This window comes from Periplaneta americana, chromosome 14 (genome assembly GCF_040183065.1).
Source record: "Periplaneta americana isolate PAMFEO1 chromosome 14, P.americana_PAMFEO1_priV1, whole genome shotgun sequence".
Taxonomy (NCBI): Eukaryota; Metazoa; Arthropoda; class Insecta; order Blattodea; family Blattidae; genus Periplaneta; species Periplaneta americana.
The window spans coordinates 10,587,822-10,612,613 of record NC_091130.1 but is presented as its reverse complement, the minus strand read 5'-3'; the positions used below and the strand labels follow the sequence as shown (position 1 = coordinate 10,612,613).

The 24,792-nt window shown below is 35.5% G+C and overlaps 1 protein-coding gene across 12 annotated transcripts in view; it reads right to left on the bottom strand.

Annotated features, from left to right (window-relative positions):
* Positions 1-24,792, bottom strand: part of ClC-c (chloride channel protein 3) — a 137,326-nt gene that overhangs the window by 10,733 nt on the left and 101,801 nt on the right. For all 12 annotated transcript variants that reach the window (XM_069844933.1, XM_069844935.1, XM_069844934.1 and 9 more), the window contains 10 exons: positions 22,772-23,121; positions 20,797-20,958; positions 15,758-15,905; positions 15,032-15,171; positions 12,671-12,853; positions 12,311-12,525; positions 9,111-9,460; positions 6,784-6,994; positions 6,541-6,704; positions 1,851-2,064 (listed from right to left, as the gene is read on the bottom strand). In XM_069844933.1, the coding sequence (XP_069701034.1) occupies positions 1,851-2,064; positions 6,541-6,704; positions 6,784-6,994; positions 9,111-9,460; positions 12,311-12,525; positions 12,671-12,853; positions 15,032-15,171; positions 15,758-15,905; positions 20,797-20,958; positions 22,772-23,121 (2,137 nt within the window). The remainder of the gene's footprint in view (positions 1-1,850; positions 2,065-6,540; positions 6,705-6,783; positions 6,995-9,110; positions 9,461-12,310; positions 12,526-12,670; positions 12,854-15,031; positions 15,172-15,757; positions 15,906-20,796; positions 20,959-22,771; positions 23,122-24,792) is intronic.

Below are 24,792 nucleotides of genomic sequence, written 5' to 3'. Positions count from 1 at the left end.
AAAAGAAAACTTACAAATTAAACCGAATCCTTTAACTCTATTAAATATAGAATATAATCTAAATTCTGAAATCAGAAGTAAACACTGAAATAATGAAACAATTGTCTTTAGAGACAATTAATATTAGGTACCCTCCACAAAACTGGCTTCATTTATACACCGACGGATCCTTGATCTCCAGAGAACAAGGTGCTGGTGCAGGTGTTACGTGCTGTCTCTCGTCACTTTATAGATCTCTTGGATATGGAACAACAAGTTTTGATGGAGAAATCATCACATAAGTCTCGGGAATCTTCTATGCCACATCAATAAATTTAAGAATGCAGTTATATTGTCAGACTCCAAAGCAGCTATTCTATCAACAATCTCTAAACACACACCTTCATCTCAAACAGCAGAAATAACTAAAATGCTCTCTCAATTAATATCACTCAATAAAAGAATTGTATTCCAATGGATACCATCCCATTGTGGAATCCTGGGAAACGAGAATGCGGATGCTTTAGCAAAGAAGGACAACACTGCTACTTACAGACCTGTTACTAAATCTACGTATTACTCTGTGAAAAGATTTATTAAATCTACATACTTAGACTTCAACAAACAAAATTTGATAACACAATCTCAAGGGAAAAAATGGAAAACACTGCATCATAATCCACAGTTAATTCCCGATTTACCACGCAAATCGTCTGTAGTTGCATTTAGATTGGCAACAGGCCATGACTGTTTGGCCAAACACCTGCATAGAATTGGAATATATCAGTCCCCTAACTGCCCATTGTGCAACTCAAATCAAGAAATGGATTCGCAGCACCTCAAAATCTGTGCTTCAGCGGCTGACCATGATGATATCTTTGAAAAATATTGGACACGACAATATCTTTGAAAAATATTGGAGTGCAACAGGTCAAATGACTTTATTGTCAAACTCCTGGCATTAGAAAACAACAACAACACCACCACCACCTTTAATACGCTCTCCTGTAAAATTTTGTCTGTGTGGTTTAGGGCTGTATCATTCTCACTCTTTCAATTACTTAACCTTCTTGAATCGTCCTTCCTACTTAATAATTGGTCATGACCTTCCCGATTACAATCCCGTGTTGTACATAGCCGAATGACATAAATGATGTTCACTCAGACGTGAAGTAGGCCTTGAATTTCGGAACCTACGATAATTCACGTCCCCCTTATTTCCGTATTCACTAATAGGAATTACGTAATTCATCTATTATGAACTATAAATTCATGTCTGGACTCACTACATGGTTTCCTAGCTATAATGTATTGGAATAAATAACATTTCTCTTTCAAGGGAACCGTCTCAGGTCATGGTGCTTGAATTTAATGAAAAATGTGCATATTTAAGCTCATTTTCGTTAATTTTTTTATTGGGTTATTTTACGATGCTGTATCAACATCTAGGTTATTTAGCGTCTGAATGAAATGAAGGTGATAATACCGGTGAAATGAGTCCGGGGTCCAGCACCGAAAGTTACCCAGCATTTGCTCGTACTGGGTTGAGGGGAAAACCCCGGAAAATACCTCAACCAGGTAACTTGCCCCGAATGGGATTCGAACCCGGGCCACCTGGTTTCGCAGCCAGACGTGCTGACTGTTACTCCACAGGTGTGGACTCGAAGCTTCGTTCATAGATTTAAATTCATCCCATCATTGAAATGCACACTATGTCAGAAGCAAGAGAAACCTACACTTACTGTCCAGTGAAAATTAAAAATGTACAGAGAATGAAGAGGAAGAAGAATAAAGAGTCAGCAGAAGCTGCAGAAGTGTAAAAATAACAAATCTGGCTACTGGCAACAATCACATACGTAACCAGCACTTACCCATTGTGTGTGACAAGTGTCTGCCGCAGCCCCAGCTTGCGGAACATGTCCACCACCGTCTCCATGGGCGTCTGGTCAGTCATGGTGATGGGTGCCATGTCCAGGATCAACTTCAGCTTCAGTGGTGGCGGGCCTGAAGCCTGGGGTGGGGCATTGTTCACAAACAGCACAAGTGACTGCCCACAAATGCCTTCAAGTGTTCGCTTTGCATTCGCTGCAATCACACATACACATTGAGTAAATATTTTTCAAATTCTCAATAATTTGAGGAACATAGAGAATTTAATATAACAAAGCACTTGGCATTCATTGATTACCATAAGGTTTTCGATACAGTTGACAGAACAAAACTTTGGGATGTTTTAGTTGAAATGGGAATACCCCAACATGTAATTTACACAATCAAGAATATGTACAAAAACACAAAAATCAAAATAAAAGTAAATAACACTTTAAGCAAGGAAGCTAGAACAATAAATCGAAGAGTAAAGCAAGGCTGCCCAATGTCACCCACTTTATTTAATATTTATATAAATAACATTACCAAAAACTGGGAAGACGAATTGCTCACAAATTTTATGATTGACAACTTCCCACTTAACACATTACTTTACGCAGATGATCAGATAATCTTAGCAAATTCTGAAGACAATTGACAAAGAGCAATACACACACTATACAAGATAGCAAAACATTATAATATGGAAATCTCTATAAATAAAACCAGAATCATGGCCTTCCAAGGAAAGAACCATATAAGATCCAAAATTGCGATCAATAATAATTGTATAGAACAAGTCAACGCATTCAACTATCTTGGCTGTAATCTTTCTTATATAAACTCCAGGGACGTACATATTAAACTAGCCAAATTTCAGCAACTGTTAAGAACAATAAATTCAACTCTACTAAAGAAAGTTCGACCAGAAACAATTTTCAAATTCTATAAAGTTATGGCAGTCCCCACATGGATCAGAGACATGGTCATTAACGAAAGGGCAACTTTGAAGAATAGAAGCTGCTGAAATGCGATTGCTAAGACCTCTTGCAGGATATACTCTTTACGACCATAAAAGGAACGCTGACATCCGAGCAGAATTGAATATCACCACCATTACGGATACTATAGAATCTTACCGCAACAACTGGTATGAACATGTATTAAGAATGCCCAACAATAGGTTACCCAAGAGACTATTGGACTGTACACCTCATGGAAAACGAGGCATCGGAAGACCAAGGAAGAGATGGAAAGACCAACTTTCATCTGGAAGCGGAACAGGTCAGGAGGCCTAATCCAAGACTGTTATTGATGACGATGATTTTTTAAATTCATACATACAGTAGAAACTCACTTTTACTTTTCAAAGGACTCTGAAAAATGATGTAAATTGAGGGAAAGTGTAAATCGTGGGAAATGGTTTATGCATACCAAGAACATTAAGGATACAGTGTTCAATACATAAAATGATTTGTAGCCACTGCTTGGACCTTTTATAACACACAGAACTATATTACATGTTACTTACTTACTTACAAATGGCTTTTAAGGAACCCGAAGGTTCATTGCCGCCCTCACATAAGCCCGCCATCGGTCCCTATCCTGTGCAAGATTAATCCAGTCTCTATCATCACACCCCACCTCCCTCAAATCCATTTTAATATTATCCTCCCATCTACGTCTCGGCCTCCCTAAAGGTCTTTTTCCCTCCGGTCTCCCAACTAACACTCTATATGCATTTCTGGATTCGCCCGTACGTGCTACATGCCCTGCCCATCTCAAACGTCTGGATTTTAAGTTCCTAATTATGTCAGGTGAAGAATACAATGCATGCAGTTCTGCGTTGTGTAACTTTCTCCATTCTCCTGTAACTTCATCCCGCTTAGCCCCAAATATTTTCCTAAGCACCTTATTCTCAAACACCCTTAACCTATGTTCCTCTCTCAGAGTGAGAGTCCAAGTGACAGGTTATCAAATTTAGTACTTAAGGGTAGATGGTGCGACATCATAGTTATAAATGCTCACGCCCCTACAGAAGAGAAAGACGACCATATAAAGGATAGCTTCTATGAGGAATTGGAACATACTTTTGATCAGTTCCCTAGATATCACATGAAAATTTTATTGGGGGATTTCAACGCTAAAGTAGGACGGGAGGATATTTTTAGACCAACTATTGGAAAAAGATATTACATGTTACAATAATTAAATACTACAGTGTGTTGTACACCGCCATCTTTCCTACTCCCAAGACAGAAATTTTACATGAAAATTTCTGACCTTACCTGGTTGGCTAGTCTGAAGGCAGACACACTACCACAGAGCTAACTCGGAAGACATAATGGATATGTGCTAACACTGAATTTCCTCTGTGAAGCCGAATTCTCAACTCTTGCTTACTGCAGTTATTCATTCCCTCAGAATTTATTTATTTATTTGTTATTTTGCTAATAATTATAACGTAACATATAATATATACAGAACCTCAAAATCTGTGCTTCAGTGGCTGGCCATGATAATATCTTTGAAAAATATTGGAGTGCAAGAGGTCAAATGACTTTATTGTCAAACGCCTGGCATTAGAAAACAACAACAACATAATATATACAGAAAAAAAACTTTAGCTCGCCCCTGAAAGAGGAGAACTCGTGCTCAGGGGCGGATTCCTGAATTGATATTAACAAGTATACAATACAATTTGTCTTATGTCTACTATGCAATTATAGTATATAAATTTAAATTTACAATTTTTCAATTTTTATAAAATCCATACATAACTTTTTAAATTTAATACTAGAAGTATTAGAATTGACAAGATTAGGATATTTAAATATAAATTTGTTATATATTCTTGGCCTAAATTACTACTGTGATTAAATACAGTAACAGTGTTGCATTTTGGTTCAAACAATCTTAAAGAATTCATGCCTTTTGTTTCATAACTATGAGAATACAATTCAAAATTATTTCGATTTTTATGTATGAATTTTATCAATACAATATAATAAATTTGTCTTACATTAACAGTCTTACTAATAAAAACTCTATATACAGACGTTTAACTGTCTTATACTTATACAATGAGTAGCTCGTTTATAAGTCGTGTGTAAATTCCTTACTAATAATCACTACATACGTCGTGTATAACAGTAAAACTGTTACATAGCTACGTCATAGTTTCGTCATTACTTCGTTACGAAAGGTAATAGAATATCTGAGGTTCTCTATTGCATCCGGTAGAGCGCTCTAGTGTAGCGTGTTAAATATCGACAGTACAACTGGCTCTAATCGATTACCACACTACATTTTGGTCAAAGAGTACAAGCTCCAGCAATATTATTCTAATAATTCTGTGATCTTTGGTTTGTTCTTCTGTGGTTACAAGGTAACCATCATCATAAAATGACAGTCGATACGAACAGCTGTTAGAGGGGCGGCCATTTTTTCGCTATATACAACGCTTAAACAAGGGGTTTCGTGTATATAACTACTGCAAAGCAATTCCCATTGTATAGTTACAGACTGTTTATACGTCCATCGCTTATGCATGGTTTATTAGTAAGGTTTTCTGTCTCAACTCTGCATAAGTCTCGTATAAAAACTATACACGGTTTATTAGTAAGACTGTAAGTACATTAAAGTCTAGAAACAAATTTTGAGATGGAAAATCAATAGGTTTATGAAGATATATTTTAATTATTTTCTTCTGTAATAAATAAAGTGGATTAAAATTGGATTTAAACGAGCTACTCCATCCTATAATTAAATACATAATTACCGATTGAAATAAAGTTAAATATATTGTGCGTAATAAACTTATTGACAAGTAATTCCTCAATAAAACAAAATAATATACTATTTTACGTAATTTATTACAAAGGTAATTAATGTGTTGGTTCCATTTTAAATGATTATCGAAAATTATGCCTAAATACTTAACTTCAGAGGACTCTTTAATAATCGGACATTTACACTGTATAAGACAACAATCAGAATCATGTAATTTAATACTTAATATAGATGTAGGAGGTTTGTTACATTTTTCAGATAATGAGAAAGGAATAATTATGGTTTTATTTTCGTTGATAGAAAGGTAATTTATGTCAAACCATTTTTTTATTAATTTAAGTCCATTATTTGAATTATTATATACATCATACCAACTTTTTCCACCAAAAAGTAAAACTGTGTCATCTGCATAAGAATAGTGAACACCATTGTATTGTTGTAAATCAATTTTTAATAAGTCATTCATATATATTAAAAATAGAATAGGGCCTAGAACTGTGCCTTGGAGAACACCTATATTAATAAAATTGAAGGTTCACTTGAATAATTGTCAATTTTCATTATTTGAATTCTGTCGTTAAGATACAATTTCATTAAGTTTAAAGCATTACCTTTGATTCCTAATAAGTCTAATTTCTCGATTAAGATATCATGTTCCACTGTATCAAATGCTTTTCTTATGTCCAGGAAATGCCAATACATTTTGTTACCTTGATCAAATTCTCTAACAATTGTTTTAGTAACTTGATATATTGCATTATCTGTACTGAATTTTTTCGAAAACCAAATTGATTATCACTTAATATATTATGTTTATCAAGATAATTCATTAATCGAACTTTAATACATTTTTCTAGTAATTTTAGAATGTTTGTAGAATTCTTCGTTACATTCACTCACCTATTGCAAGGTTGAGATCACGGCGAAGTACAAAGCCCACCAGGTACTGAGACTCTCTGGATACGACCACAGGGAAGCCATTGTGTTCCGTGTCTTTCAGTAATGTCTCCACATCGTCGACTGTCATCGAATCCTGAGTCAGAACACTCAGGGGCTCGTTATGCCTGCAGCAATGACAACACTGATTAGTGGACACTGTTCACGAACCAAACTGCAGCTATATCACAGTGGATATCTACTCACTTGGGCTGCATAACATCTGCTGCAAGCGAAGTGTGAGCAAACTCTTCTTTGCTGTCGAGGAAGGGGTAGCCGTTTAGCTCGATGTGGGCATCGTATATGCCTTGCCGGCCGAGGGCATCTCCCACCCACTTGCTGGCCATTGCAGCTGCCATGAGTGGCACGATGTAGCGAACGCCACCAGTCAGCTCAAACATTATCACCACCAGGGAAACTGTCAACAAATAAATTAGTTTACTTCATATTCTGTAGGATATACATCGTGCAAAATTAATTTTATGTTCTATCTACAGTTTTTTAACTGTGCTGCCACATCGCGACTATCTGTTGGGTGCTACATTGTTGATGCAACAGGTTTTCCATTTTAATTTCATCTATTAACCATCATGTACAACTATACATTCAAGTCTCATGAATCACTAGACGCCTAAGTATTTATGAACCAAACTGCACAGATGCCATGATATACAGGGATTGGACCAAACCGAACCAACCACAAAGATATGCCATCGTTGAACTCGCAATACACGGATACCACCACAAAATGTGTCAAAACTCAAGATTCCACCAACCTGATGAGAAATGCGTGTGTAAATTCTATGTAAAAAAAGTGTGAACTCTATCACTTCTCAGAGTGCAGAAATAGAATAGGATCGCTAACTGACCTCATCAAAGACAAAATATAAACAGTGCAGTGTGCCAAACTTTAATGCTCCTTTGAGCGCACCTTTCTCTTCTTATTATTAAGTATTTATGAATGAAACAACTGTTGAAAACCACAATAAAATTGGCAGACACAAGATTTGAATCCAGGCCTGCGAGCTTTCCACCTTACTTAATGATACTACAGGAGGGTGGAAGCGCATTATCTTACGAAATATATAAGCTTGTACTTGCTATTTGGGAAAAGGAAATTGTACCAGAACAATGGAAGGAGTCCATAATCGTACCTATCTTTAAGAAGGGGGACAAGATTAACTGTAGTAACTTTCGAGGAATATCACTTTTGTTGACGTCATACAAAATTTTGTCCAATATTCTTTTGAGAAGATTAATTCCATATGTAGATGAAATTATTGGGGATCATCAGTGTGGTTTTAGGCGTAATAGATCAACTATTGACCAGATATTTTATATTCGACAGATAATGGAGAAAAAATGGGAGTATAAGGGTACAGTGTATCAGTTATTCATAGATTTCAAAAAGGCATATGACTCGGTTAAGAGAGAAGTTTTATATGATATTCTTATTGAATTTAGTATTCTCAAGAAACTAGTTCGATTAATTAAAATGTGTCTCAGTGAAACGTATAGCAGAGTTCATATAGGTCAGTTTCTGTCAGATGCGTTTCCAATTCACTGTGGGCTAAAGCAAGGAGATGCACTATCACCTTTACTTTTTAACTTTGCTCTAGAGTATGCCATTAGGAAAGTCCAGGATAACAGAGAGGGTTTGGAATTGAACGGGTTACATCAGCTGCTTGTCTATGCGGATGACATGAATATGTTAGGAGGAAATCCACAAACGATTAGGTAAAACACGGGAATTTTACTGGAAGCAAGTAAAGAGATAGGTTTGGAAGTAAATCCCGAAAAGACAAAGTATATGATTATGTCTCGTGACGGGAATGTTGTACGAAATGGGAATATAAAAATTGGAAATTTATCTTTTGAAGAGGTGGAGAAGTTCAAATATCTTGGAGCAACAGCAACAAATATAAATGATACTCGGGAGGAAATTAAACACAGAATAAGTATGGGAAATGCCTATTATTATTCGGTTGAGAAGCTTTCATCATCCAGTCTGCTGTCAAAAAATCTGAAAGTTAGAATTTATAAAACAGTTATATTACCGGTTGTTCTTTATGGTTGTGAAACTTGGACTCTCACTTTGAGAGAGGAACATAGGTTAAGGGTGCTTGAGAATAAGGTGGTTAGGAAAATATTTGGTGCTAAGAGGGATGAAGTTACAGGAGAATGGAGAAAGTTACACAACGCAGAACTGCAAGCCTTGTATTCTTCACCTGACATAATTAGGAACATTAAATCCAGATGTTTGAGATGGGCAGGGCATGTAGTACGTATGGGCGAATCCAGAAATGCATATAGAGTGTTAGTTGGGAGGCCGGAGGGAAAAAAGACCTTTAGGGAGGCCGAGACGTAGATGGGAAGATAATATTAAAATGGATTTGAGGGAGGTGGGATATGATGATAGAGACTGGATTAATCTTGTTCAGGATGGGGACCGATGGCGGGCTTATGTGAGGGTGGCAATGAACCTCCGGGTTCCTTAAAAGCCAGTAAGTAAGTAAACCTAAGTATGAGCACACCTGTCATCCTGGTGACGCCACCCAGCACAGCTGCCGCGCCCACCATTGCATACAAGCCTGGGGTGATGCAGTCGTCGCCCGTGGAGCACTCCCCGCTGAAGAGCCAGATGCGTGGGTAGTTGTATGCCAGCTGCTCCATGCCGATGCCCACAATGCGTCCCATAATGGCGCCCAGACACAAACTGGGGATGAACAGTCCACAAGGTGCCTTGAAGCCGAATGTGAAGATAGTTGCCACGAGCTTGAATATGAGGGCCAGCACTAGCAGCCACACGGCTTTGTACACCCCGGGCCCTGCGGCTGCAATCTCTATAGCGGAGTTCACGTCTGTGAAGTTGCGGTTATAGTCACTGCAAACATTACACAATAGACCGAATTTACACTTGTATCTTGCATTTGTATCTGTTTTTATCCATTTTTTTTTTCATGTCATCTCCAATTTTATGTTTTAAGAAAATATTTGTACTGTCTATTGTAATTGGGGCTTTGCCTTGTTAAATAAATAAGTAAATAAATAAATAAGTAAGTAAATAAATAAATGAAATAAATAAATAATTCATGTACGGCCAAGGTTTGGATGTCACCTTTCCAGTGGAATTTGTGATGGGAAAAGACTATGTCAAACTCTACAATGAACTTCATATACCATTCCTGGTTGCTCATATTCAAATAAATAAAGGAACATAAATTTTATGTGACCATATCATTTTAATGTGTGACATGTGTAATACGCGACTTTAGTGGGGACGGGGGAAGATACCTTAGAAAAACATATTCGAACTGCATCCCACATTAGAAATATGATTTTCATTTTTTCTGGCAACATAGGTAATTTAAATTACAGTTAATTAATTAAACATTGAATAATGTAACAATGCTCATGTATGTCCATTACCAATTATGTATCTTATTTTAAACCTTAAGTAGCCGCGTGGTTATGACATTATGATAGGTATTAAAGTATTTCATATAAAAAAAAAGGTAAAGGTATCCCTGTAACATGCCATGAAGGCACTTGGGGGGCATGGAGGTAGAGCCCCATGCTTTCCATGACCTCTGCACTAGAATGAGGTGGTGTGGTTGGCACCACGCTCTGACCGCCTTTTACCCCCGGGAAAGACCCGGTACTCAATTTTATAGGAGGCTGAATGAACCTCGGGGCCATTCTGAAAGTTCGGCAATGAGAAAAAGTCCTGTCACCACCTGGGATCGAACCCCGGACCTTTCAGTCCGTAGCCAGCTGCTCTACCAACTGAGCTACTCGGCCACCCAAAGTATTTCACATAGTTGTATAAATGAAAAAAATGCGATATTTTAATTGTTCACTAAAAAATAGCCCACTATATTTAGGATGTCAGCAACATCCGCACGACTCTTAATGTTACAAAGTTAGGCGTAAGGGTTAATTTTCCCCTCTCTCACATAAAGCAGCAAAACATATTTTAGCTAATAACCTCTATTTCTTCAAATAATTAAGGCTATAAAATTCTATTTTCAAAAACATTTATGCTATAAGTACAAAAAAATGAATGGTATAACGTCACACCTCTAAATATGGGTACATACAAAAAGGGAGGAGGGGAAATATAATAATTCATAATTCAATATTTGCATATTCAGGAGAGAAAGTGACCCAGCTATCAAATATGCAAAATCTCTCAGATCATTTTGCTGCCTATCAAATTTATATGAAGTCCTGTTAGCTGCTAATTTTCGAAATAATAATCATCATCATTTCCTGTATCTCCCACTGGAGCAAAGGGCCTCAACAAACTTTCACCACCATCTTCTATTCTGAGGGATATTGGCAATTTCGGACCGTCCCTGCCTTCCATTTTCCTTTTCCACTGTTTTTCTCCAGGTAACCTTTGGTCTTCCTCTCTTTTTACTGCCTTGGGGATTACATCTTAAAGCTTCTTTCTCAAGAGAATTTTCTTCCCGAAGAATATGGCAATCCATCCCCATTTCCTTCGTTTTATCTGTATATTGATTTGCTCTTCTTGTGTTCTTTCTCATAACTCTTTGTTTAGAATTGTGTTTGGCCTCCAAACATTTAGGATCCTTCTAAGGCAGCGATTTATAAAAACTTGGAGACTTCTAGAGATCTCTACAGTTACCTTCCATGTTTTACAACCATATAGATGAACTGCTTTCACATTACTCTAAAATATTCTGATTTTCATTTGTAACGAAATTCTCGAAATAATAATGATCTATATTAATAATAAATCTGTAGCCGAAATTTTTCTGGTAATTTTCGATTTTCCAAAAATAATTGGTCCTAACATATATAATTAACCGCCCTGAAACCGAAAGTCGCTTTTTTGAAATTTTTGTTCGTATGTCTGTATGTTTGTTACCTTTTCACGCGATAATGGCTGAACCGATTTAAATGAAAATTCGTATATAAATTAAGTTCGTTGTAACTTAGAATTCAGGGTATATGGCATTCAAAATATTTTATTTAAAAGGGGGGTTATAAGGGGGCTTGAATTAAAGAAATCGAAATATCTCCCTCATTATTAATTTTCATGAAAAATATTACGTAACGAAAGTTTCTTTAAAAATAATTTCCGAAAAGTTTTATTCCATGCAAAATTTTGATAGGACTGATATTTAATGAGATAAATGAGTTTCAAAATTACAATAACAACGCCATCTAAGGCGGTGTAATGAAATAAAAAATGATTTCGTCTGTAAGGGGCCTTGAACAACAACAATCGAAAGCTATGAAACATAGCCTACAGAGAATGTTTCTGTGTTTGTATGAAGTAATATCGGAAGCTAAATTAACCAATTTGTATAATTAATTATTAATTCACCATTGGAAAGTGTAGTTTCTCTAGATGGACATAATGCTATAATGTTATTACAGTAACGTCTGAGTAAATCGAGGACAGGTAAGATTAAAATAGCTTCTTATGCACAGAAAATTTGATAGGCTATTCTGTACATTCGTTTCCTGTATTTCCCAAAATAATTTTTATGACCAAATGAGTGGTCTCTGGATCAAAATGATCGCATTTTAATTTCTTTTAATACAATTTAAATTAAGTAACATAATAAATGATTTATCCTTCTATCAAACACGAATGTTCCCTGGATCAAATGTCCTATTTTAATTATGTAATTACTTTATATTTATTTCTAACGGGTGTAGCGGAGCGCACGGGTACGGCTAGTAACAAATAAGAACGTACCAGAGATTATCTGAGTTGGAGACGCCACACTGGCTGAATAGCAGGAAAATGAGTTGACTTGTATTCATGCGAGTGTAAGGATTCGGGTAGGCTATGACCGCTGTGATGACTGCAACCACCAGTACTTCAGTTACTGGGTACTGTCCCAACTTGGAAACCTTGCGGTACCGGCACCAGTACAGGTTGGCTTTGATGAACAGTGTGGCTACTACACCCTGTTGGAAGAAGGAGCAGCATTAACAGCATTCCTTGGAAGGAAAAGTAAGCACATGTAGCAATAAAATTTAATAAAACGTATCTATCAATTTCAGTAAAGTATCTAGTAAGAAGCCAACACTATAGACATGATGCAACACTCACTCCTATGATTCCCAATCCAACAAATGGCACTAATTCGAAGAATATCCATGGCTTATTGTACTCTACATAGAAGAGTACAGAATGCTCGTTCCCAAATGGATTTATGGAACGTAGAATGAAAGCTGCTACCAGTGCACAGAAGAACGAGCGCCATAAAGTCTTCAGTGGGAAGTAATAACTGACCTGAAAAAATAAGTAATAAAAACATTATCAGAGTGAATAAAATGCTCATGCTTTTCGTAGCAAAGGAAAAGATTAATGTCGCAATTCTAAAACTCCTGCTCTTCCAGTCAAGTTGACACAATAATCCCTTTTGCTTCCAGTGTTAAAAACCTTGGAGTTTACTTTGATATGCATTTAAACTGGAAGAACCAAGTAATCCATACTAGCAAAAAAGTGCTTTCCATACTACATTCCTTAAACAGCATTCGAAAATTCCTTCTGCTATCACTCAAGAAAATACTAGTGGAAACACTAGTAATGCCCCACTTCGATTATTGTGATTTTCTACTGACTGACCTCAATGTCAACCAGTCGCAAAAATTACAACGTGTTCATAATTCTTGTGTTCGCTTTGTCTGCGATGTCTGTCACGCTGACCACATTACCCCATCCTTCCAAACTCTAAACTCGCTATGGCTTAACGAACGTAGAAATTTTCATTCTCTTATTCTCCTTTTCCAAGTCCTTGACACTTCTACACCTACCTACCTTGCCTCCCGTTTCAGTTATCTGTCATCATATCATAATCTCTTCACACGCACGCAAAATAGCCGCATAATAGCCATACCAACACATAAGACATCATCGTATTCATCATCATACACAATCTCGCTCTCACGCTTGTGGAATACGCTACCCAGTGACATCAGAGACTATCGGAATTTAGTAGCGTTCAAAAGCAAGCTTATTAAGCATTTTCTTACTGAGTAGAGTAGGTTTAATTTTTACTTAATCAATAAAAGAAATGCTTCTCTCTTCTTAACTTTTACAAGAAACTTTCTAGCTTTTATTAATCAGTTAATCTTTTAGTACTTTGATTTTTATTGTATTTGTAAATTTAATATTAATTGTAATTATAATTGTAATTGTATTCTTAATATTGTAGTTGTAATCCCCTGGTAGAGGGGAAGAGAAGGCCTGATGGCCTTATCTCTACCAGGTTAAATAAATAAATAAATAAATAAATAAATAAATAAATAAATAAATAAAAATAAATAATAAAACCATTTTTAATTTCTCTTGTTATCAGTTGCATTCCTGTTTATGTTAACCCCTTAGACCAGTTTTCTGTACACGTGTATGCAGCTCTGTAGGGTAGTTCTGTATGGTTTTATGTACACATGTATGCATCATGCATGATTGCACAAAAATGGCCACAGCTCGTAATATATTGGAGATATTTTCATGCGGTTTTTTCGAGTGTATTGCAGAGAGTTTGGTTTTTTTTACTTGGTTATTTAAAGATGCTGTATCAACAACTAGGTTATTTAGTGTCGATCAGATTGGTGATAGCGAAATAATATTTGGCAAGATCAGGCCGAGGATTCGCCATAGATTACCTGATATTTGCTTTACAGTTGAGGAAAACCTCGGAAAAAACTCAACCAGGTTATCAACCCAAGATGAAATCGAACCCACATCAGAGAGAAATTTCAGATCACCAGGCAAGCACCTCAGCCGACAGCTATGCTGGTAGCCATGTGGTTTTACTGCCATATGGTTTTATTATGTTTAACCATTTGGAAAAACAGAAATAATAGAGGAACATCTTGTAAATTTATTCTTACTAGGGGATTTGAACACCGCTTCAGTGTTTAGCACTGGGACTTTTAGGGTGCTATTCATATACATTTCGCTAGCCCGCACTACGAGCGTGCTAAACTAGCCCCGGCTATCGAGTGATTACTTGTACAGGATTCATATCATATCATATCATATCGCTAACACTGGTTTATGAATACGAAAAATGTTACTTCGCCGATCATCCACCGGAAGCCCGCGCTAAGAATGTCTATGAATACGGCCCCTAAATACTGGGTTGAGGGGTTAAATAATCACATTCTTACATTATATTTCGCATTCTTTTTCCATTACTACGCAGAACAGAAAAACATATGCTTACGCACTTCTAAACATATGCAGAGATCACAAATTAACATGAAACTGCTATTTGTACAAGAGTATAGAAGGAAAAGTATACTGAAAGTTTCAGAAGTACAGGCTTACTCAATATGTAGTTAACAGCTTGGAATATGTGACTGGGGTGTTGACAACATCCCGTGCGACTACTTACGGGTTAATAGTGAATAAGTTTACTGAACATTTAATTGGAATCATATATTAGCATTTGTTACGTACCTCTTCCAAACTGAAGAGCACTCCACCAATAGGAGCACCGAAAGCTACTGACACCCCAGCTGCTGCAGCTGCTGAAAGAATTTCTCTCTTCTTGGCCTCATTTCGACCATATTTGGGGAATAAATATGATAGTATGTTACCTAAAACATTAAATAAAAATATCAGTAAATCAAAGATTAAATTACCACAAGAAAATACTATTACTAATTAGGTCGAAATCTATGTATATTTTTAAATTGCGTCTGCTGATAAGACTTTGGAGTGTGCAAATGTTTCTATAAGAACTTACAATTCAGCAAATTTTTATGTTCAAATGACAGAATGAAATTATTTAACTATTACAGTGATTAATTTTTATGGTCCTTTTTATTTATGTTAGATTTTTTACAACAATTCTTAATATACAACAACTGGCTCCGTAGATTTTAAAATATTGGCCAATAACTGTAGCTTTTCACGTCAAGAACATTTTAATGTTTGGCAGCATTATTACAGTCAGCGTCACCATTTTTGGCGTGTGAAATAAGTAATGGGAACGTTAAGTGCGAGTGTTTTACATTTACCATAGTCAGTCTGACAACGCATTTGGCATATGGCTGGTGTGACGTGTATAGGAAGTGGTACCATTCTCAACTGAACTAGCAAGATGCTCACATACAGGGCACTATATATATAGGAGACACGCCAAAAATGCTGGCGCCAGCTGTAACAGACTCTTGAACATACCTATACAGCACGCTATATGAACCATGGGTCCCTCTTTACCAAGGCTGAGGCCCGCAGATACAGCCAGCATGATACCAACTGACTTGATGATCAGAGTCCACTTGCCGAGGTAACCTCTGATTATGAAACCACTGAGAATAGTCTTGATCTGCAACACAAGATCAAATTATTGTTACAAGTTAACCTGCAATTTTATTCAAATGAAAGAAAAACTGAATTACACATGTATGCACACATAAGTTTACACATAAACATACATTTATATATTCAAATCAACCTGAAGACCTAACTAAAATTTTACCCGAGTTTAAAAAATCTGAAGGGCAATACAGTAAAACCTCGATAAGACGCACTCACTTATTACGCTATCCCGTGTAATACGCTTTTTTTTTGTCTGGTCCCTGCACATTTCATATGTAACGTCTTTATAAAATACCCCGTTTGTTATGCTCAAGTCCTGCATAATACGCTGTTTTTGTGGAATATTTTCGATGTAATTTTCAGCAATGTACTGTAACAGCAATGAAACATCTTGGTCATTGAACTCACTGGTGCCATTAACCTGAAAAGTATTGGTATTCGATCCTTTACCTGCGCATTTAAACCTTCATACTTCATACCTTAGTATACCCCACCCTCTTGTTACGCTCTCTTATTCAACTCTTTACCTGCGCGCTTAAAGCCTACCTACAGTTACAATACCTCACCCTCTTGCTAACCCTCTCTCTCAAACAGCATTCCTCACTCGGCCGTAATGAAATTCTGGTAATTTTCGCTGGGCAGTTTGTTGTCCTTCAGTGTATTGAAGTGTCGGTGAATGTGATTTCAATGAGTGTTAAACGAAAAGCCCTTTCTGTGTCGGAAAAATTGGAAATCTGACGAAAGTACAATGAGAACAGTACTCTTACTCAGAAACAACTGATTCATTAGGAATCCCATCATCGATATTAAGAACGATAATAAAAAATCGCGACTCAATCACTACAGTTGCGATGTCGTTGGGAGGATGTAATCACAGAAACTGAAGTGTGGTAAACATGAGGACTTGGGGAACATGTACACGGCAAACAACTATAAATGACTTTTTTTTTTCGAAAGAATTAAGTACAGTACATATTGTAAATGTCTTTGACGTACAATACAGTAATTACTGTACATATTGGAGTAATACTGTATTACCTTTCATGAATCAAGTATTTCAACAAAGAAAAATGCTAATAGATACTGTATATAAGTCAAAATTAGTATACCCGCCTAATACGCGGTCCCGGTTAATACGCGTTTTACACCCGGTCCCTTGAACAGCGTCTTATCGGAGTTTTACTGTGTATGTTTAAACTAATGTTAATGCTACACTACACATTAGAAACTGAAAACAACAAATCCATAAATTTTCTAGACATCACAATAACAAAAGTCGACAACAAACACACATTCAAAGTCTACAGAAAACCCACAATAATAACAACAACACACATACATAACACAACCAACCACCTCACACAACACAAACAAGCTGCATTCCGAACAATGGTACACAGACTACTCAACATACCAATGAACCAACAGGATTACAACGAAGAACTAGACACAATCAAATACATAGCACAAGAAAACGGATACAACCCCAACATAATAGACAACATAATACGAAAGACAAAACATAATCACAAAAACATACAAATATAACACAAACACAAGAACAAAAAAATACATCACACTAACATACGAAAACAAAAACACACACAAGATTACAACCTTATTCAAGAAGTTAAATTACAACAACGCATATAGAACAAATAACACTCTACAAAAACATCTCAACACACAAACAAACAAATACAACCACAAAGGTGTATACAAACTCAAATGTAACACCTGTAACAACTTCTACATAGAGCAGACAGGCAGATCATTCCAAACACGTTACAAAGAACACATCACAGCCATAACAAAATTACAAAACACTTCCACATATGCAGAACACATCACAAATGCTAACCACATATACAGAGACATCAACACATACATGGAAATTCTACACATCCAACCAAAAGCCAGAAACTCAACACACTAGAGCAATACGAAAGACACACAAAAACACATCCAAATGAAATTCTCAACACACAACTCAATTTCAGAACACACACTCTCTTTGACTCCACATTACACTACACAAACACATCCCCACAGGAAAAAAAAACAAAATGCGCCAAGACCAGCATCAACCAGTTCTGAAGATGGTCAATAACAGACCAAAACATGTTAACCAGGTACAGTAAAATTTAACACGAGAAAGACATATAATACATATTCCGAAGTGATATAGTGTTAAAAGTTGTGTAATCAAGATGTATATTTAAACTAATGTTAATGATTTTAAATAAACAAAGAGCTTAGATAGAATTTCTTTTATAAATACATATTGGTAAATCTCAAGGACTACAAAGAGCTGAACCTGAACTGTATGTGTAGTAATACATCCAATGACCACGAATAAAATCCAGAAAGCCAAATCAATGTAAAAAAAAACCTACCAGAATTTTACCTACGAATATAAATAAATTGACAGATCTAAATCACACAGGTTGCTCGCATCCGAAGCAGTCCACAAGCTACATGTCTTCTCTGGGTGGTGCTGTATGAGCAACAATACTAGGCAAACCAGGGCTACCAATATGAGAACAACAACAGATATAAATCCCACAGTTCATGCACAGTTTAGAAACTGACATATCTAATAGTTAAAAGAGAACTGAACTGAAATGCTAGTTATAAATATACGAGGGCCGCCCAGAAAGTAAGTTTCCCTGGAGTTGTTTACAGAAAGAAAACACAATTTCATGGAAAGGTTTATTGGAACAGATACAGTATTACTGAGCTGTTGTTCAATATATTCCCCACCAGAATTGATACATTTGTCATACCGTTGGATCAACTTTTGTATCCCTGTGTTGTAGAAGTCTGCCACCTGAGTTTGGAACCAGTGTATGACAGACTTCTGCACCTCTCTGTTGATCCCACGGCATGAGAAATATCTCAATTCCGGTGGAGAATATGTTGAAAAATAGCTCAACAACTGCTGTATCTGTTCAAATAAATCTTTCCATGAAATTGTGTTTACTTTCTGTAAACGGCCCCAGAGAAACTTATTTTCTAGCCTCGTAAATCGTAGTTAAAAAGAGTTAATCCAAAATATTATCTAATAGATATCAGGAAGGGTCATCATTATATTTATTTAGATTTAAAGTTCAAATATATTTTAACGCAAACTGAATGTTTTCCATTTAAATATGAATGATATATGCTATAGATTAAATTACGAACTAATTCCCATGCTTAGTTACTGCATTTAAGTTTTGGGCTTAACCCGCACACACAGTCTTTAACCCTGCAGCAGTCATGCACAGGTTCACTCTCTCCACAAATTTTTTTTATCATTCCCTGTAATATTCTTAACCTTAGGAATCACGTGATTTCAGTACCTTTTTGTAAGTAACTGTTATGAGAATATTATAGATTTATTAATTTGTCCTACAGAATAATATCTGTAATATTGACAATTAATATTTGAGGAGAAAAATTCGCTCCGGCACCGGGGATCGAACCCGGGTCCTTGGTTCTATGTACCAAGTGCCTAACTTGGAGTCAGGCTACAAAGAGAAACATTGAAGGAGGAGGGTTCGGTCCAGTGCTGTGGATTGAATTCGGCGTAGCTCAGTGGTCAGAGCGCTTGGTACGTAGAACCAAGGACCCGGGTTCGATCCCTGGTGCCGGAGCGAATTTTTCTCCTCAAATATTAAATATTAATTAACTGTTATGAGTCATTCTTTCATTTCACTGTGATCAGTGCAGTGGTATTGCAGCAACTAGCAACTGCAGACATGTGTGAACACTGGCATTAGGAAAAGTTCAATGTTGCTGTTGAGCCACCATAAGTAGCTTACCGAACAATATTCTGTAAAGGATCTATGAAATATTCAGATCTGAAGCAAGGGAACGACCTACTGAAAACGCCAACAGGGAGAGAGGTCATTGTGTGTACTGTGACAGAGAAAAGAACAGATCTACGAGGTTCAGTTGCAAGAAATGTAGCAAATATGTATTTGTGTTTAGAACGTACAAGTATTGTGTGTAGTCTCGGTTATTACAATGTTCTATGTGTAAGTTCCTGTTATTATTAATCTTATTTATGATCAACGATGCTTTAACTTTTGACCACACTCCTGACACATCATACAATGAAAACTGTTTCCAGAATATAGGCAAGTCAACAGTTTGGATGCAAGAGTGAATTCAACGGCAATCCCTTTTCTCACAGAAACTTTACTACATATGGAACAAAATGCTCCTGGGACCAGCAGAAAAAATTATCTCCCTCCTTTCTGGTTGTAGTAACATACAGATAAGTTTTTATTTTTCGTGTCGTTGGAATGAACGAGGCTTCTTGGCTAATTATAAGCAGCTTCAGTTTGTGGTCACTAAAGCATTTCCACAACTCACAATAATTGAAGGATTCAGAGCCATAGTGGGCCAAGTGCCATTTATTAAAAACGGAGAAAACAAGAGTTAAAATTAAGCGATTACCATAATTTAACGAAACATATAGCAAGTAAGATAAAGTATGCATACTGAAATTAAATGATATGTCAATCTTCATTAAATTATGGTATTTACTTAACTTTAACACTTGTTTTCTCCGTTTTTAATAAATGGCACTTGGCCTGCAATGGCTCTGAACCCTTCAATTGTCATTCTCTCTTCTGAAGACATGTCCAGGAGCAGATCAGCAGAGCATAAGTACGACTATTAAGTTCTATTATATATTTTTTAATTCATTATTGAGCCAAACATCATGCACGGTTAATCCATAAAACGGATAATTCATGCAATTCTGAAAAATCCAAACGACAATAAAACTTAACATCACATTTCATGTATGAACTTACATTAAAAAATTTAAAATACAGCAGAAAATACAATTACTAATCAATTTAGCAAGAAACAGACACTCCTGCTGTTCATTTTGTTGCACTTACCTCAGGAATACCTGAGCCACAAGCATATGGTGCAAACATCCGCACCAGAGCAGCTGCCAACGCTGCAAATATCAATGCCCACACGATGTAGAACAGATATGAGATTATGTATGGCCCCACCCCTTCTCGTGATTGACTGAATACTTCAGGCCACGTCCACCACTGAAAATTAAACAATATCATGTAACATCAAATAATTTCTTGCATGTCACAAATCTAGCTGAGTTTGAGTCAGTGATACCAAGATCCAGAAACAATCTGTATAGCTTTCAGACAACGAAGAATTTCTTATAAATACTAAAAATACAAAGACAACTCGTATTGTTTTATAGACCTAAAAATCTTTAAACAAATAAATAAATTACTTAAAAAATTTAAAACTACACTTTACTATTTTTGCCATTGTTTCAATCTGTATTTCACTTCTGGCAGTGTGGAAGAGAATAAATAAATAAATAATTAAATAAATAAGTAAATAAATAAGTAAGTAAATAAGTAATTAAGTAAGTAAATAAATAAGTAAATAACTAATAGATAATAAATAAGTAAATCAATTATAAATAAGTATGTAAGTAATAAATAAATAAATAAATAAATAAACAAATAAATTACTTAAAAAATTTAAAACTACACTTTACTATTTTTGTCATTGTTTCATTGTGTATTTCACTTCTGGTAGTGTGGAAGAGAAGGCCTCGTGGCCTTAACTCTACAAGAATAAATAAATAATTAAATAAATACATAAATAAGTAAATAAATAAGTAAATAAATAAGTAAATAAGTAAGTAAATAAGTAAATAACTAAATAAATAAGTAAATAAATAAGTAAATAACTAATAAATAAGTAAATAACTAATAAATAATAAATAAGTAAATAAATAATAAATAAGTACGTAATAAATAAATAAGTAAATAAATAAATACACAAATAAACAAATAAATTACTTAAATTTAAAACTACACTTTACTATTTTTGTCATTGTTTCATTGTGTATTTCACTTCTGGTAGTGTGGAAGAGAAGGCCTCTTGGCCTTAACTCTACCAGAATAAATAAATAAATAAGTAAATAACTAAATAAATAAGTAAATAAATAAGTAAATAACTAAATAAATAAGTAAATAAATAATAAATAAGTATGTAAGTAATAAATAAATAAGTAAATAAATAAATAAATAAATAAATACATACATAAATAAATACACAAATAAACAAATAAATTACTTAAATTTAAAATTACACTTTACTATTTTTGTCATTGTTTCATTGTGTATTTCACATCTGGTAGTGTGGAAGAGAAGGCCTCATGGCCTTAACTCTACCAGAATAAATAAATAAATAATTAAATAAATAAATAAGTAAATAACTAAATAAATAAGTAATAAATAAGTACGTAAGTAATAAATAAATAAATAAGTAAATAAATAAATACATAAATAAATACGCAAATAAACAAATAAATTACTTAAATTTAAAACTACACTTTACTATTTTTGTCATTGTTTCATTGTGTATTTCACTTCTGGTAGTGTGGAAGAGAAGGCCTCATGGCCTTAACTCTACCAGAATAAATAAATAAATAAGTAAATAACTAAATAAATAAGTAAATAGGCTAAATAATAAATAAATAAATAAATAAATAAGTAAATAAATAAATAAATACATAAATAAACAAATAAATTACTTAAATTTAAAACTACACTTTACTATTTTTGTCATTGTTTCATTGTGTATTTCACTTCTGGTAGTGTGGAAGAGAAGGCCTCATGGCCTTAACTCTACCAGAATAAATAAATAAACAAATAAATAAATAAATAAGTAAATAACTAAATAAATAAGTAAATAACTAAATAAATAAGTAAATAAATAATAAATAAGTACGTAAGTAATAAATAAATAAATAAGTAAATAAATAAATAAATACACAAATAAATACATAAATAAATAAATAAATAAATAAATAAATAAATAGCTTGCCTGTGAACAATTGCCATTATCGAATGTAGTTTCATTGGATGACCAGCAACACTGTTCCCTGTTGAGCCAGAAAGCTTGGGGACAGATTCCGTACTTAAGATCTGACATCCAACTGGCACCGATGTCAATAACACCGGCCACCACACCCGTGACGAGTCCCACAAACAGCACACACACCCAGCCTGACCACGCATCGTGGGCACCCTTGATCAGGTCGCAGATCGAGTCTTGCTTCTTTTTGATGATATAGCGGTGACGCATGCGGTCACGAGCGATGTCACGTTGCCAGTCAATCGTGTGGAAGTCATCATACTGACCAATTCCAGGGATGTCGTCCGAGTCCCCTGAAACTGAGGAGATCGAATTCTGTTAAACCACAACTTCCAAAAAGCATGAAAAAACAATGCTTTCATGTCTTCCGAGCTTCCAAAAGTAGATTAAAATTATAGATCTAGCTCCTACACCCATTATTAGGGCTATGATTCTTAGGTAAATAAATATTTTATTTGTACTGTAATAGAAGCTCGTAATTGACTAGGCCACCTAAGCATATATATTTTTTTTATTTTATTTCACATAAAAACACATATTTTGAATTTTTTTATGTAAATACATATTTTCAAATATTCACATAAAAATTAAGTTTTCATCAAATAACTTTCGACAAAAACCCCTTTTTAGATTACTCATCACCCGAATGTTCAGTGCAATTGCTTTGACTTGACAGCAGGTCACTGATTCTCGAAATTGCCTATCTGTGGACCTGTGGAACTTCAGTCTGTTCTCACACAAGATAAGAGCTACACACATAAATACTGATGTGTCATTTAGGAGAGATTCAGAAAGCAATTATAATTTCATAAACATTAGCTGCCCCTGTTTTCGTTTCCAATCTTAAACATGTCTCTAGGGAGTGCATGTTGTTTCTCAACATGTTGCACTCCTTTCCCAGTACAAGGCAGTGTTCCACGATAATTGTCAGTCATTTGTGAGGGACAACTTGAGAACGAATCTCATTGTGTACTGTAATTCAGCAGTTGCCGAGACAGCATAATTTATAATATTCACATAAATTGGAATATAATTAAATATTTTCCCATTTTTGTCACATTTTCCCGATGTTTAGCACACAAAAAATAAATATTTCCCCAATTTCTACCACCTAAAAATCCGAGCCCTACTCATTATTAGTATATACAAGAAGCATCAACGTCAAAAACCTTTGTGATTTTAAGAAGAAATTTGTGCTTTAAAAAGGATGTATAATCAAGTTATCTTAAATATTCTCTGTCTTCATTATAGCATATGTACGAGGGGGATCCAGGAAATAACGACCGTTTTGTTGTAATAATTAAAAAAATATATTTATTTGAAAAAACAAAGTCTGTTACATAACTGAAGCTTCCTTTACTTCTCTACATAATCACCACCTACATTTAAACATTTGTCGTATCTGTTCACTAGCTTTAGAATTCCCGTGTTATACTCCTCTGCCGCCAGTTCATTAAGCCAGGTGTTCACTGTCTTCTTCAACTCTTCATCACTTCCAAAACGCGTACCACCCAGAAAGTCTTTCAGCTTAGTGAAAAGGTGAAAATCGCTAGGAGCAAGGTCTGGACTATAGGGCGGATGATCAAAGATTTCCCAACCGAATTGATCCAGCAATTCTCGAGTTGAAGCAGCAGTGTGCGGGCGGGCGTTGTCGTGAAGAAGCACAACTCCTCTCGAAAGCATTCCTCGCCTCTTGTTTTTGATGGCTCGCCGTAGTTTTCGTAAAGTCTCACAATAACGATTTGCATTGATCGTAGTGCCTTTTGGCATGAAATCCAGCAAAAGAACACCTTTGCGATCCCAAAAGACAGTAGCCATGACTTTTTGTGTTGAGAGAGTCTGTTTGAATTTTCTCGGTTTCTTGGGTGACGAGGGATGATGCCACTGACGTGATTGGCGCTTGGTCTCTGGGGTGTTGTGAGACACCCAGGTCTCATCACCAGTCACAATTTGATCAAGAAAGGCGTCTC